The sequence below is a fragment of the Lagopus muta genome, chromosome 5 (assembly GCF_023343835.1).
Source record: "Lagopus muta isolate bLagMut1 chromosome 5, bLagMut1 primary, whole genome shotgun sequence".
In the NCBI taxonomy this organism is placed as follows: domain Eukaryota; kingdom Metazoa; phylum Chordata; class Aves; order Galliformes; family Phasianidae; genus Lagopus; species Lagopus muta.
Genome location: NC_064437.1, coordinates 22,588,723 through 22,603,776, shown reverse-complemented (window position 1 = coordinate 22,603,776; position 15,054 = coordinate 22,588,723). Strand labels below are relative to the sequence as shown.

Genomic DNA, 15,054 nt, shown 5'->3' with positions numbered 1-15,054 from the left:
GCACTATGTAAATAGAACTAATCAGAGATGCAGGCCGTAGAGCCACGGGGCAGGCAGGAAATGAATGCTGCTGAGAACTTTGCAGACTCACTTTCTTATTTTGACCTTTCAAGAGACGAAATAATAAATTTAGCACAGTGCAGATGAGAACATTTTTCACAGCAGAAGTTTTGCTGAAGTGACAGAGGTTCCCAAGCCAGCACCGAGTTTGATTTTTCATCGCAGATGCCTTACGAAATTCTTTGGACACTCCTTTCGCACACGTGCAAAGCACTGTGTTTGTGTTTGTGATGCATATCTACAGCAATGCAATTGTGTTTCCTTCCTTTTAAACAGCAGCAGCAAGAGGTTTTGTAATGTGAACTATGCGTAGATGTAATGGTTCTCTTCCACTGACTCGGAAGTATCTCACATGCCAAATTCCAACATTGTGATGAATCTTTTAGGCACACCAATGAAGACATTCACAGAAGTAGCAAACTGCAAGCTCCTCTACTTGAGGTGTACAATGAAGTTCTTTCCCTCTGGTATTGGTTCAAAATAACAATATATTGGATCAGAACGTTATTAAATTGTAGTTCCAATTACAGTTTCCAATAACAGGTAGTCAATAAATATTGATGGGTGATAAAAGTTGAGGTGTTTCAGAGGAGTCGCGGAATTATTTTTCAAATATTAATTCATCCAAAACATGCAATTTTCATTTTCCATTCTTTAAATACCATAGCAATAAGGAGAAATGTGGAAGCACGTTTTCACAGCCCTTCAGAGAAGATCTGTGCTGTGCTTACTCTTTACAGGACTGTAAGGACATTGTTGCTTTTTTTTTTCTTGGCATAGAGATGGGTATCACTTCCCTTCAGCAGAAAATAAACCTAACCCCACAGAGGGCATACAGCTGGTGGAAGAAGATTGAGTAAGAACGATGGCAGAACTTGGTTTTGGAGAAGCCTGGGCAATACTGGAACACAAGCATGGATGTGAAGGCGGCAAGGTTTACACATACCAGGCCAGCAATAAAATATGTTTGAAGAAAGATGTCGCTTAGAAAGAAGCACTTCTGGTTGTGCTCTAGCTCCCAGTGCTCAGCTGAGCTCAGTTAGGACTTCACTTGTTTTCAGCTAACATGAAAATCTGAATTATTCAGAGCTCACCTTTACAAACAAACAAACAAAAAATATTATATATCCAGTGTATAATACAAAGTCTTTATAGCTAATACTATCAGTCAATATTTCTCTCACAGAGAGCAGTTCTAAGTTCTACCTAACTCAAGCGTGACTTAATCACAAGCTGGGCTGGATCCCTACCAAACCCTGACAACAGTCTGTGCAGAGACATTTCAGGTGAGGAATAGGCCCAAAGAGATCAGTGCTTCCCATCTTGCACTTTGTGATCTAGTCAATTTTGCTGTTTGTGTCAAGTAAAGGTACTTCTGAAAATGCATATTCTATTCAATTATCTGTGAAAGCTTTGCAAATATATTTCAGAGGTCAGAAAAATGGTTGCTAATTAAGACATCAGTTCTCAGCCTGAATTTCTTCAGAGCTTTTTAGGCTGAAGTCATGTCATCAACATCATATTCCGGGTCTGTTTTTTCTGGCTTAAAATAACGTACTCGCTTTTCTAGCTCATCATCTGGCAGTATATAAACCATCCCAGAAGCATTTACAGGGTCATTAATACCGTTGCTATAACAACTGCAGCCTGCAGTGCAAAACAGAGATGCTTATTAGCACCAGCACCATCGCTGACAAAACACAGGCTGACTTTAATGTCATTCGGCTACTTCAGGGACAGGGTTTAATATTAGCTTTCTTTAAATGGAAAAATTTAAAAAAAAAGAAAGAGAAAGATTGATTGTAGTGATTCTGTATTTTCTTTCAAAATGTCCAACTGAATTCTCAGGAGATGCTGCATTTGGACTGATACCACTTTCACACTATGGTACAGTCTTATTTCAAGAAACATCGTCTGCTTTTGGGGGCATGTAAGAGTGGACTGGACAAGGCTTTCAGGCATGCACTGACAGATCAGCACTTAGCATTACAGAGCTGTAAAAGCTGAAAACAAAGATTTCATATGACCATCTCTGTTAAGGAGCAGTGAAATAAAATAATGCATTCTTTGTTTATTTTTTACTTACTGGTAAAAGGCAGAATATATTATTAAAGAAAGCTATGGTTAAAGAAATCTCAATAGGCAGGATATGATACATAAGCCTACTCTGAAACTGAAAATGTTCAAAACCATAGCCCTTCTTCTCAAAGGTGCTCAGGTTAAAAAAAGCAGTTTTGCACTGAAGATTTTCCATTCAGTCTGATTTTAAAATGTGTGTCACAGAGGTAATATGGAGTACTTTTTATCTGTTCCTTTTTCAAAATAAATAAATAAATAAATAAATAAATAAATAAAAAATAAAAAATCAGTATATACATATAGAGAGGGAGATGTTATATTCCAGGAATTTGGAGTAGCAGCAAAATTTTTTTAAATTCCTTGGACTCTGAGTACTTCCCCTCCTCCTCAGCCCTGCAGCCACAAGGAAGGGGCCATGGTAGGACCTGAACTCAGCAGAATGTCAGTGAGTGCACAGAACTAGCCAACACTGTGGGAAGGGGTTGAGGTCATGCCTTCTCCTCAAGGCCAGGTATCTTATCTGAGTTATCAGAGTGAGTCACTGGTGTTAAGAAGAGGAAGACTCAATGAACTGCGGTATCACTCAGCTATAGCAAGGAGACTTTCTCTGGGACCATCATGCCAGTTGCTCTTTTCCAACCTCTTGTTTAACTAACAGTGGTTTCTTTGGTAAATTTATTATTCCTGTGCATCTCCAACACAAATTCTACTAGAATGAGAAATTTAACCAAGAACGAGCTGGTACATTAAGAGCTAATTTGTGACAATTAGCCTAAGAAATTAGCACATTTAGGTTATGCAAATTGGAGTAAGAAATTTTTGGTTATTCAGTATCAAAATGAGAAGAAATCACTCTGTGTGTGTGTGTGTTTGTGTATTGAAAGAATTTTTATCCAGGCTGGGGGACTGTAAGTGAAAATAAAGCCATAGATACAAAAGGTAAATGAGAAGCTGTAAGTGGAGAAGCTTGAAATTAGAAGTAGGTGTTCAATACTTCTGAAAAATGGTGCAAAACACAAAATTTCTGCTTACAAAAATATTTTATCAACTACTGCGTCACCAGACTCTTGTAGCCTCAGAAATGCTGAGATTCCAGTTAGCATGTTGTAGGTAGAGCTAACTGTGTTCAGCATATGGCATCTGAGATTGCAGAAGGCAATTTAAGGTCAGCTGGAAGTTCTTCTAGGAGCTTAGGGGTAACGTTATCCATTTTGTACTACAAAGTGATTCTCACTGAAGTTCATTTTAGAGGAGCTATACGCACTTTTTACACGTTTTTGGGAGAAGATGGTGGCATCTCCTAATTATTCCAGGACATGGAATGCCACGAGCACAGAACCAGGAGTCGCTCTGCTAAAAGCTGCGTTTGTCCGTAAGAGCAACGGCCATTTTGCAAAGTTGTAATCTCACTTCCTTAAATGACGACTGTAAAAGCAGAACTCTACTTAAAGTCCTGTGTGCCTGCAGCTGCACTGACAGCTAAGGTGGCAAACCTCCTCCTTCCCACAACCTGCTCTGGAAACTGTTCTACAGCCAATTGGGGGAACCCAGCCCGAGAACACGCCTTGCTGAATGCACCGCGAATAGAGATGAAACCGCTGTAAGGAACTTAGAGAAGCGTTCTGTAAAATTGGGACACTTTGTTAGAAGATGGAGAACCCACTTCTTTTGTTCCCTCAACTGAACATTTCTGCTTCGAAGGATAAATCCTATTACAAAGTCATGAAATCAACAGTTAAAGAAGAGCCAAATAAAGCAAGCAAGCCCGGGTAAGTTTTAAGGTCATGCTGACAGTTTGAGTGTTGTTTACTCAGAGGATTCTTCCAACATAGCTCGTGGGTGTGAATTTAGGGCGCAGATCTTTCTCGTTTTGACCAGTGTGTGTGAAAATTGGTGAACTGCAAGCCTGGGAATTGTAGACATGAAATATTCATTCATCAAGGAAATAGTTTTTAGGTACAAAAAACAAATAAATAAACTAAGTAAATAAGAAAGGCGGGTTTAACAAAGTTCTGAAAAATGCATTTTAAACCCTAAGTATGATCTGGAAAATATTCTTTGTAAAGACTGCAAGTGTGAGGAAGCACTGCTTCCTTTTTTCTTTGCAGAACATTAAAAGTAGAAGATGCTGAACCAACTGTTTCACGTGCTCTTGAACTGTGCTCATGTTCCTAATAAGAAATTTCACCCTTCTCCTTCAAAATTCGTGGAAAACACATTGAAAAAGAAAAGATTCCCACTTCTGTTTGCTAGTGCTTCATATGCAATTCATGTTAATATCTGAAAAAGAAATTCGTTAATGTGAATAATATAAACAGGAGACGTGTTAGAAATACTAGTGTAAGTGAACCTTTGTGGACCTGTGGTGCAGAGGCAGAGACATTAGTCAAAGAAATGCCTGGAAAAAACCTTTTAACAAAGTTGATTTAAAAGCTACTTGAACTCTGTTGTAGAGCAAAGCAGAAGAGAAACAGACTGAGCCTTCTCCTGCAGAAATCGGAATTACATGAAGCTGAACATCTTGGTAAACCGACAAACTTGACAAAAGCATCAAGGTAGGCATTATAAAAGGCAGAGATGATAGGGATTTCTTCTAGGAAGTTTCAGTGTGGCCCAGAACATTTCCTGTGTATGCGTGTGTGCATTCAGACTTGGCAGAGAGTAGTACTTTCAAAATCTGTTTCATTTAAAGTTGGCTATCTAACTCAAGCATACAAATAGTATAGAATTATCTGGCATAGAACAAAAGAACTCACCAGTAGCGTTTTCACACCACTAAGAGCAGATTATAGCCCACATGTGCATATATATAAAAATCTTTACTCATGCCAACAGCATTTTTCTTAGTCCACTTGTTGTCTCTAGCAAGCATTTACTCAGAAATGGAGGTTAAAAATTACTGTTAAGAAGGAAATCATACAGCTCCTGAGAAAACAGATTTTCCAAAGAATTCGGGATGCATCTCAAATACTGGATATATAGTTCCTTGATAATTGCAGTATTGACAAAACACTGTCTTGTCTCCCAAATTCAAGTACTGATGTTTAAACACTGCTGTAATATTGTCCCTATGACACTATTTCCCATAAAGATGTAGAGTGAAACACTATTTTCGTTAAATTCAGTGACAACTTAGTTCTTGGCCTCACCAGGACACCAGAATCTCACACGAAGAATTACACTGATAGGTCTTGAGTGAAAAGTACTGCAGAAGTACTGCAACTCCAAGGCCTAATAAATTAATAGCTCCTTTCTGTCCATTGCAGAACGCAATCAGAGATTCCTTTCTCATTTTTAAGTCTTGTTAATGTTGTTCAAGCAATTACTGCTTTAGGGGCCAACATCTACGGCTTTGACCAGAATGCTGTCTCATATATGTAAATATCGTGGCTATCCAAATGATAGCAGTACTCACGATCTGAAAGACTTTCCTCTCCATGCTCCCAGGGGAGGATTTCATTGCTTCCCTCAACCTCTCTTCCCCCCTACTCCCCCCAGCTTTCTTTGTTGTGCTGCTCTGCTTAATTCAGTGGTTCTACAGTTCACTTGAAAGATCTTGAAGCTATGAACAAAGGTAAAGGAGTGTTGCAAACAACCTTTTTCAGTTCCTCAGTTCCAGACACGTAAAACTGTGCTAAGATTGTAACTAAAAGGAGAAAGCACAGCCTCCATGCCACCTGTAGGCAGACAACACCTTTTCAGTGCTCATTCTTATTTAGGTGGCTGAGTACTGCTGGGTATTTCACACCCAGGCTCTGGTTTTTATTACGGCAGCACTCCCTGGTATGGCAATGTCTTAGGGATCTGTGAAGCTGCTTCTTTCTAAAAGAAAATGAAGAAATCACGCTAGGAGTTTCCAGCAAAGAACTTCTCCAGCATTCTGTGCACTACTGGACTGTGTATGTGCTCTGAAGCTGCCAGGGTTTATCTTTCACCATTACCAAATTCATTTCTGTGGCTGTAGTAACCCATTATTCCCAGATGTACAAGCACACACAGTTCAGAGAACTGCACTCTTTGTACTTCCCATAATTAAAAACTCTGTGAGGGAGTGAGGTCTCGCTTTCCCTGAATCCAGAATTCCCCTGCTTTATTGGCCTACGTTCATTTTTCACATTTCAGTTCTCCATTATTTGTACGCCTTGAGAACTGTTTGTCTCTCCCTAGCTAAGAATTTCATTCCTATAAGCAATGACTTCAGCTAGGAGACACATGACACCTGTAAAAGTATAAAATAAAAATCCTCCTTTTACTTTTTATACAAAACTGAGAGCATTACTGGCTTAAATTCCCTCTCATAGTCATTGGAATTTCCCTTCGTCTAAAATTCATGTGACTACAGATTTTGCCAAGGGAACCCAAGCTATGTAAATCAGGCAGCAGAAAAATGTGAGCCTGGGGCAGGAAAGAGGCATCTTTTCCAAAAGTGTTCAATGCAGAACAAGTTCTTCTGGTTCTCAGCTCCACTATCAACTAACCCTGGACAAGCTGCTTAAATGAGGACATTCCCACTCTCAGAGTACAATGCTATGTCACCAAATGAAAATGGTTCTAAATATTAATACTCATTCTTCAGACTTAGAACTAAAGCATAGTCCTAGCATGGTAAAGTTAATGCCAGCCTTGTGCCAATTCCTGTATGTGTATGTATAGGGATAACCGATACAGCACAAAAACAAAGAAATTTTTATTTGGAAGAATACGAATATTTTTTTCCTACCTGTATATTTCTCTAAGACAGAATATTGGAAATAATTGAGAAATACATCTAACTTGGCACAGATGATGAAAAATATGTGGAGTTTTGTGAATTGAGTGCAGCACCTCAGAATAACGTGACATTTAAACATGTTTGTGGTGAACAAACCAGACTGTAAGTGCTTATACCCTAGAAAACTATCAGCTAAACCATACCACTGCAGCTTCGTCTACAGCCTATTGAACTTCCCGTACTTCATCACAAATAGGCTGTGGTAATGCAGCCTCAGAACCACATCTCTGCAAGAGTATTTTTACTAACTAACCAGGTGACTGACCTGCTTCCCTTGTGAGTTTTGCCATACTGCATCACCTCTATTTCCTCAAAGATTCCTCACAGAAACACAGCATAAACATTAGAAGAAAAATTCTCTGCTCCGATCTTTTTTAAAGGTAAAAAAAAAAAGGCAACTCTTCAGGAAAGAGTCAAAAAAAGTTACACTCTATGTTTCTGAAGTCTGTAATAGAGCTCCTAAGGCAACAGAATCTTATCACTTTGTGAAATGGCCCAGAGCAATAATAGCAATTGATAGCATATCAAAATAACTTGATGAATACACAGCATGCACAGCTCCACAAAACCATATTTTGTTTCTTAAGCAGAGTGTCTCCTGAAGAAGCAATGAAATGGGGCGAATCTTTTGACAAACTGCTTTCCCAAAAAGGTTAGTACTCTTTTCTTCTCTTCCTGAAGACTGTGCTGGTGGAAAATTGATGGAAAATTACAAAACGCAGTTGTGCACTTAAATAGATCTGTCAGTTACCTAAATTAGGTACGTTGGGTCATTTATAGCAGCATGTGTTCCTGCTCTGCTCATGTGCTTAGGCTACAGCATGCTGTCATCTACTGAAAGTAGTTGAAAATAACTTCTAAGCTTGGTATTTTATTGGACAAAGTGATAGGAAGTGAAGAGTTTCTGCAGTAACTAGTAAAAGGCAGCCAAAGGTAATTAAATTGTTCTGTAATGAATAAAATGCTTTTCTGCTGTATGAATTCTAATCAGACTCTTGGAAAAATCCATTATAATAGTGGCATGCTCATCAATTATTTAGAACATCATTCACTCACATTAGCAGAAGGCTATCTTATCTTTTCTAGACTACATTTTTCAGTATTGTCAAAAAGAAGAGCTATGTTCAGATGAGCTAACTGCTGTATTACCATAGAAATCCCAAATGGCAGTCTTAAAAAATGGCTAGAAATCTGCTGGCAGTCTCATCCATCATTTGGCCTCTGCCCAGTATCTCGTTGTTCCTGTCCAGTCTTATTATACAGCTTGTATAATAAAGGCTAATTTTTTTTTGTATTATCATCAGTATTCTTAGTTCATCTTTCATGAAGTGACAGCCTCTTTGTTCTTAAACATTTTATAGCCATTATTTTTCTATTAGGGATAACTAGCCATGTGTGACATAGAGATAATATTGAAATAAGCTTATAGTAGAGGAGAACTTGAGAGAAAATGCTTCTCAGTTCTAATCCAAGATAAAATAGCAAATTTTTTATCCAAGATAAAAGTAGCAAAAAAAAGTCTGAGTTTGCGTGAAAATAGTACTGTATCTTTGTATATTGTCTGCAAGTTTCATTCTGAACTTAGTCAACAACTTACTGGCATTGGGACTTTGCTTGAAGACCTGAACTTGAGTGAACTGATCATTTTGGAAACATTGCTCTTAGTGGAATGTATTGATTTTCATATAAAAAGTTAAGCCAAATCATCCTTTCAATGTTGGTTTAAATGTTGATTGTTACATTGGAGCTAGATTATTTTAGTCTTCTGTTAACTCTGGGAAAATAAGAGATATTTAAATGGACTACAGAAGATCTAAAAAGTTCGGGGATATCAAGTCTCTAGCTTAGGAGCAGCATTTCTGGCCCACATCCTTAGTACTCCCTTTCATACAGATAAATCCATCCAGAGCCACAATCTCAGTGGTTTTGAACTCTTGAGAATCAATGATTGATTCAGCACTGAATATACAAAGTGTACCAAGGCAACAATCATTTGCTTTACAAATAATAAGAGCTATAGGAGGTAACATTTGGCCAAAGAACTGACTCTTCACGATGGCTATGACAAAGATTTATTACATCACTTTCATTTGAATTTTGTTCAAATATTCCTGACTGCAAGACCAAAATCTTAAAAATGAAAACATGTTCAATGGACCTAAGGAATTTGTCAGTTTTGGTGCAGTTTGTTCCTAAAACAGTAATAGGATCCAAGATGGCCATTATTTGAAATGGCCCATTGCTTACACAGATATCAAATGCACATATGTCATCGTCCTTCCATTCTGGAGGGACGCACATATAATCCAGCTGCAGTGGGCAGACATTCTCATTGCATTTGGGTTAACCTAATTCAATCTGATATTTAGCAAATTCCATCACTTCCAGATACATACAGATGATTTGATTGCTTCCATTTATACATTCTTAAGGTCTTGGTAATCAGTAATGAGAATTCTGTCATGGGAGTTACAGCATGCACTTATTTTAAAGCCTTTATGCAATTTAAAATAATGATCTGTGATGCAATGTAATTTAAAGGGAGCACAACCCGTTTTGTGACTTTGCTTAGACTGCCTGAAGATATTAACTGTCTGATAAGGAGATATATATATATATGTATTCATTTAACACAATTCAATATTCCCTTCTGTAGATGGATTGGATGCCTTCACAAGATTTCTGAAAACGGAGTTCAGTGAGGAGAACATTGAGTTCTGGATAGCTTGTGAGGATTACAAGAAGAGTAAAACTACAAACGAACTTTTCCCAAAAGCTAAGACCATTTATGAAACATTCATACGGAAAGATGCTCCAAAAGAGGTACAGTAAAAACATTCTTCAGCGTACACAGTGTTTTCCACAACTGCATCTGATGAAATCTGCTTTTAAGAAGAGTGTGTGAAGAAACAGTAACAACCATTAATTGTGCTGTCACTGACTTAAGGAGACTGTATCTTACATGTCAAAGCTTTGGAAGGAAGCCTGGAAGTAATTGCTTAGTTTATTCATCTCCAGGCTCCTTACAAAACCCACTGCATATCGCTCTTCTAAGTATACAACTCTGAGTTTGAATATTAGATCACGGGAATCAAAGATTCCTGTTGGTCTATAAAGCCAGGATATATATGCACATATACATACACACACAGTTAATTTAGTGAAAAATAGCAATGATAAATGTTAATGCTGCCATGAAACATATCAGCTAGCATTTTTGAAGAAGTATTATCTGTCTGTAGTCAATGCTGCTTCCAGAACAACAGAATAATTCTCCCATTCTCTTAAACTATTTGTCAAATGATTACAGACCCAGAAGCTTTTGTTTCAAATAAGCCAAAAGACTGAAAGAGGCTAGAAGAGTTTACTAAATTAAACATATTCCTTAAATGATAGTGATAATGTTCTAAGCAAAGATTTTTCATGATTAATGTTCTCTATCCTCAAAGCTCTGGCTGGGCGTGCTTGCTATGTTACTGACAGCACACAGATAAAAACAAGTTGCTATGTCAGTACTAATTAACATGAAGGGCTTTTTTTATTACTATAGTAGTGCAAAAAGTCTGAATATTTACAATTCTTCATTTTTCTGAAATGTGTTATGAAGGAATCATACTGTAAATGAGCAAAAAGAACACTTTATTTTTTTTTTTTCTTTTTGCCTACTTGGGAAGGAGATGATGAGCTCTTACGGAAATCAAGCTCAGCCTCCTCAGTAGGTATTCTGGACTTACATTTTCCTCTAATTCTGTCAAGGTTGAACAGAAATATGGCACTTGCCAATTCTCCCTTTCCCCTGTATTTTTTTTTAAACTTGCTAGAAGAGCAGAAGTTAAACTCCAACAGCTACTTCCCTGAAACAAAGGTGAAATAAGTGTAATTCTTATTTTAAGAGAAGGATTACAAAATGGTGCAATCTCCACCCATAATTCTCACAGACTATATATAACATTCAGATCCACCTTTGACAGGGGCCTGGCTTACTAGTGCCACTTTCAAAACTTACAGCCTTTTTTACTCCTTCTCCTGCAGCATCTCAGTGGGTGGACCTTACTTAAAAAGAAAAACCCATAATTTGGTCTAGTGGTTGGCAGCCATGCTCATGGCAGGGTGTTGGAACTGGATGATCTTTCAGCTCCCTTCCAACCCGAGCCATTCTATGATTCTCTAATTATTTGAGCCGGAACTTATCATTGCTAAATAATCTGTGAGCAATTATGGTAGGACATTGAGCCCTGATACTGTCATGCCTTGAGACTGACAAACAAAAGGGTGAGCAGGAAGAAAGCTGGGGAGGGGACAGAGCATGGAAGTCATACTTTGACCAAGAGTAACCTAATGATGGGGCCCTGGGCAGCCTAATCTAGTATTGGATATGGTGGCTGGCCGCCCTGCCTGCAGCAGAGGAGTTGAAGCTTGGTGATCCTTGAGGTCTCTTCCAACCCAAGCCATTCTATGACTCTATGATTCTATGATTTTTGTGTGAGATCTTCCCAGGAAGAATGCACCAGTGCATGGAATAAATGATCATTTTGATGTGCTTTCCACATCTCTAAAGCCTCCAGAAACTCACTAAAATTATTTTAATATTTTAATTCTTAGAATTTTCTCACCCTCCTGCCATCAAAACCCCATACAGCATCTAGAAATCTTTAATATACACTACTGCATTCTAAGGAGACAAAGTTCTATGTGTCTCTTAAATGAAAAAGGAAGGAGTTCAGCCTTAGGTTGGTGATGCAAAACTTGGCGGCAGCAACTATTCCAAGATTGCTGATAGTGAGTTACTTTCAATCAGATACTACCACATCAAAATGTGTTGGTTGTATCTTAACTGATATTTTATCAGTTCTTCAGTGTACCAGTGACACATTTATGTAGACTTTCTGGCAGCCATAACTGAAAAGGAATACACTAATTCTATGGCCTTAATCTTGAGTAATATACAGGATTGAAAGTCCTTTTTATCAGAAAACTCTTTCACCAGTGTACAATATCTTTGCTATGGACAACGAAAGAATTGTGTTAATGCACGTTAAATAAGTACACTTTTCCTCATTCTCCAGGTGAATTTGGACTTTAAAACCAAAGAAGTTACAAGTCAGAATATTGAGCAGCCCGTCATCACCACCTTTGATGCAGCACAAAACACAGTCTACAGGCTGATGGAGCAAGACAGCTATCCACGCTTCCTAAGATCTGATCTTTATTTGAATTTGGTTAAGGGGAGAAATCCTGGTCGTCCCACTCTTAGGAGACGATCACGGTCCTTCACTGTCAATGATTTCCAGGGTGTGCGACCAGACTTTACCATCTGGCAATAGGGAACTCAGCCCTCATGAATTCTAGCCACTGCAAGCAAATTGTACATGTGTTATAAATTACAAATCCTTAGGTGGTGTAAATAAGTGGCAAGCAAAGTTGCATGCATTCATACCAGGTCATAGTTTTGTTGCTAGTGAGTAATCCCATTTACTGTAGACAATCAGGCTGAGGTGTCATGTGAAGCTTTTGTACAGTATTTTTTTGTAACTCAAGCAGGAGCTGTTATCATATTAGAAAGAAGAATCTGAGTTTCTGACAAAAATGTTGTCTAAAACGCTATTTGATAACACCCATCATGTATTCTGAGCCTGTATCGTAAGACAGTTTTGTCACAGTTTGAATCTGTATAGCTAACCTTTGCACATGATTTTTTTTTTTTTTTGTAGTATTTCCTACACTAAGCATGGAATATTTGTAGTACTTACTCATACTGCAGAACACATGGGAACATTAGTTAGGTGAAATGTAAAAATTATATGGATTTTAACTACAGCTACTGCATAATTAAAATTTAGCTATTGCGTATTTCAAGAGGATGATAAGAATGCCTATTTAATTTTTATAGGGATATATTATATAGTCTTCTTGTACATCTTTTCTTTATATTTAAACTATGCTGTATAAAATAGCTTTGCTATCAAATTTTTGTATTCTCTCTCTCTTTTTTTCTTTTTTCTTTCCAACTGAATGAGCAGCAGTCAAGGGCCAAGAATGCCCTTTTAACACAACATGTGTCATTCAACATCTGGTCATGTGGATGCATATGTCTGTCTAGAAGGAAGCATGCTTTTCCCCCATGCTAAGCTAGGTATGAGGCCAGTTAAACAACACAATCGACTGTTGTTCTCAGTATGCAGTTCTGTGTCCTAAAGCTGACTATCCAATACTGCACATAAATGCTCCCTTGTGTGCTCCCCTCCATAAATAGCATCCTCTGAAATCATAGAATGGCCTGGGTTGAAAAGGACCACAATGATCATCTAGTTTCAACCCCCACACTTGTGTGCAGGGTTACCAGCCACTAGACCAGGCTGCCCAGAGTCACATCAGCTCTCAAATGCCATACTTGATAGTTCACTTGAGAGATAACAGTGGGTCTGTTACAACACAGGCGTAAAACCTGTATGTTTGCCACCAGATTCTCAACTGGTGATCATGTTACTTCATACCTCCACGGAATCTAATATTTGCTCTTGCTGTGGACGAAATAAATGTAAAAGAATGCATTTACTACTGCTCCAAAGCCCAGATAAATGACAAATACAGTGCTTTGAGTAAGACATTTCCTTCTTAGCAAAAAACCCAAGCAGTTACTCAAAACTGTCTGCAGTGATAAATAGAAGTCAGCAGGCGCCTTTGTTTCCTTTCACAGGAACATGGAAAATGTTGCTTATCGCCAGGGAGGCCTTCCTCACAACCATCATTCTGTAGTACTGACAGTGCTAGTCCCTTGCATGAGTTTTGTAATTACAACAAACAAATAAGCTATTCTTGGTAGCTACTCATGCATGTATGTTTTTCAGAGATAATAATGAACCATGATTTACAGCAGACTGAGGCCATGGGAACTACTATAAGAAGAAAGTAGAGATAAATTCAGAGAAAGGAAGACAAAGGGCACAAAGATAAACCAAAAGGACAGAATTATCTGCTTTCTAGAGGAGATTCCTTTTTGTGGCAGAAAAACAAGTGCTGGAAGATGAACTAAACAGGTTTAGTACAAGTCCGTGACACTTCTCTGTGCTTCAGAGAGACAGGATTGATAAGATTGAAGACTAGCTCTGCAGGGATGTATTTATAGCATGGACAGTGACAGAAATCATCGCTGGGCTTCTCTAGGTTTGGCAGAATCAATGCCACAGTTAAATAAATGCTCTTGTTTTGCTGGCTTGATGTGAATAATACATACGAAGCCTGCTGGGTATATATTTTTATTGGGAATTACATTATGTAGCAGCTTTCTAGATTTGTGTGCGTTGTTCAGTATTCAGTAAGAGCTCTCAAAATACCTCTTAACAACACTTTACCCTAAATAAACACTTCACTCTGTTCCTTACATAAGTAAAGTCTCCAGCTCCAATGTATGAGGGAAAAAATCTACAGAATTCTGTAGCACAGATGTTTGTTGCCTTTTTATTTTCTTTTACCTAGCTCTGATTAGATGCATTGAAATAACTGAATTATTATCTGCTGTTGGTAGCTTGAGGGACATCAAAATACGCATCTTCACATCTTTTCTTTGGCTTTTGGGATTTGATATTGTGCAAATGACAACTTAATTAATATCTGTTCTGACAAGAAACAAGAGGACTGAGTTCTAGCATAATGAATCTCAAAGGAAAAGAAAGGTTTCCTTCTACCGCAACTGGAGGCAATTGATAATGTGGCTCTTAGAAGCTGTGGTGTATAGAGGCAAGTAAGTGACTCACAAATGGCAGGTTATTTTTTCTCTCCTTTCTTTTTGTCCCCAGCTGCTCAGCTGCCTTAATTAACTTTGAATACAGTTCCCTCTCCCTTCCAAATTATTTTCCATGCATAACGTTGAAAGACTCCAACTGAAAAAAAAAAAGAAAAAAAAAAAAGCATAAAATCATCTTCTCTTCAGTGCTTTATATGCTCATGCATGAACACCTTGCTCAGATACCTGTGTTAGACCCCCCTCTGTTTTTTTGCATTACAGTCAAAAGTCTCAATCAAATGACCGTTTAGCTCCTGTGTGGCTGTATGCCAAAGATATAAATATCAGTCCCCTATCCAACATCCAGCTTGCCTCCATTTCTTCTTTTCTCCTGCTGTCTTGTTGCCATCTTCCTTTTTCT

At 38.1% G+C, this 15,054-nt stretch overlaps 1 protein-coding gene across 2 annotated transcripts; it reads left to right on the top strand.

The window, feature by feature from the left end:
• Nucleotides 1-3,579: 3,579 nt before the first annotated feature.
• On the top strand, nucleotides 3,580-15,042 carry RGS18 (regulator of G protein signaling 18). 2 transcript variants are annotated; one of them, XM_048946890.1, is made up of 5 exons: nucleotides 3,580-3,908; nucleotides 4,593-4,694; nucleotides 7,501-7,562; nucleotides 9,567-9,733; nucleotides 11,977-15,042. In XM_048946890.1, exons 1-5 carry the CDS (start codon nucleotides 3,790-3,792, stop codon nucleotides 12,232-12,234), a joined length of 708 nt encoding a protein of 235 aa, XP_048802847.1. In that variant the 5' UTR covers nucleotides 3,580-3,789; the 3' UTR covers nucleotides 12,235-15,042. The 2 variants fall into 2 exon arrangements, with proteins under 2 accessions (XP_048802847.1, XP_048802846.1); XM_048946889.1 differs by having other exon boundaries at nucleotides 7,498-7,562.
• Nucleotides 15,043-15,054: the final 12 nt, after the last annotated feature.

What these genes read in the sequence shown, in the direction of transcription:
- RGS18 (XM_048946889.1), top strand. Translation starts at nt 3,790, where the DNA reads ATGGAGAACCCACTTCTTTTGTTCCCTCAACTGAACATTTCTGCTTCG. An exon ending in AACTTGACAAAAGCATCAAG is followed by an intron (nt 4,695 to 7,497) that starts GTAGGCATTATA and finishes TTGTTTCTTAAG; the next exon opens with CAGAGTGTCTCCTGAAGAAG. An exon ending in CAAACTGCTTTCCCAAAAAG is followed by an intron (nt 7,563 to 9,566) that starts GTTAGTACTCTT and finishes TCCCTTCTGTAG; the next exon opens with ATGGATTGGATGCCTTCACA.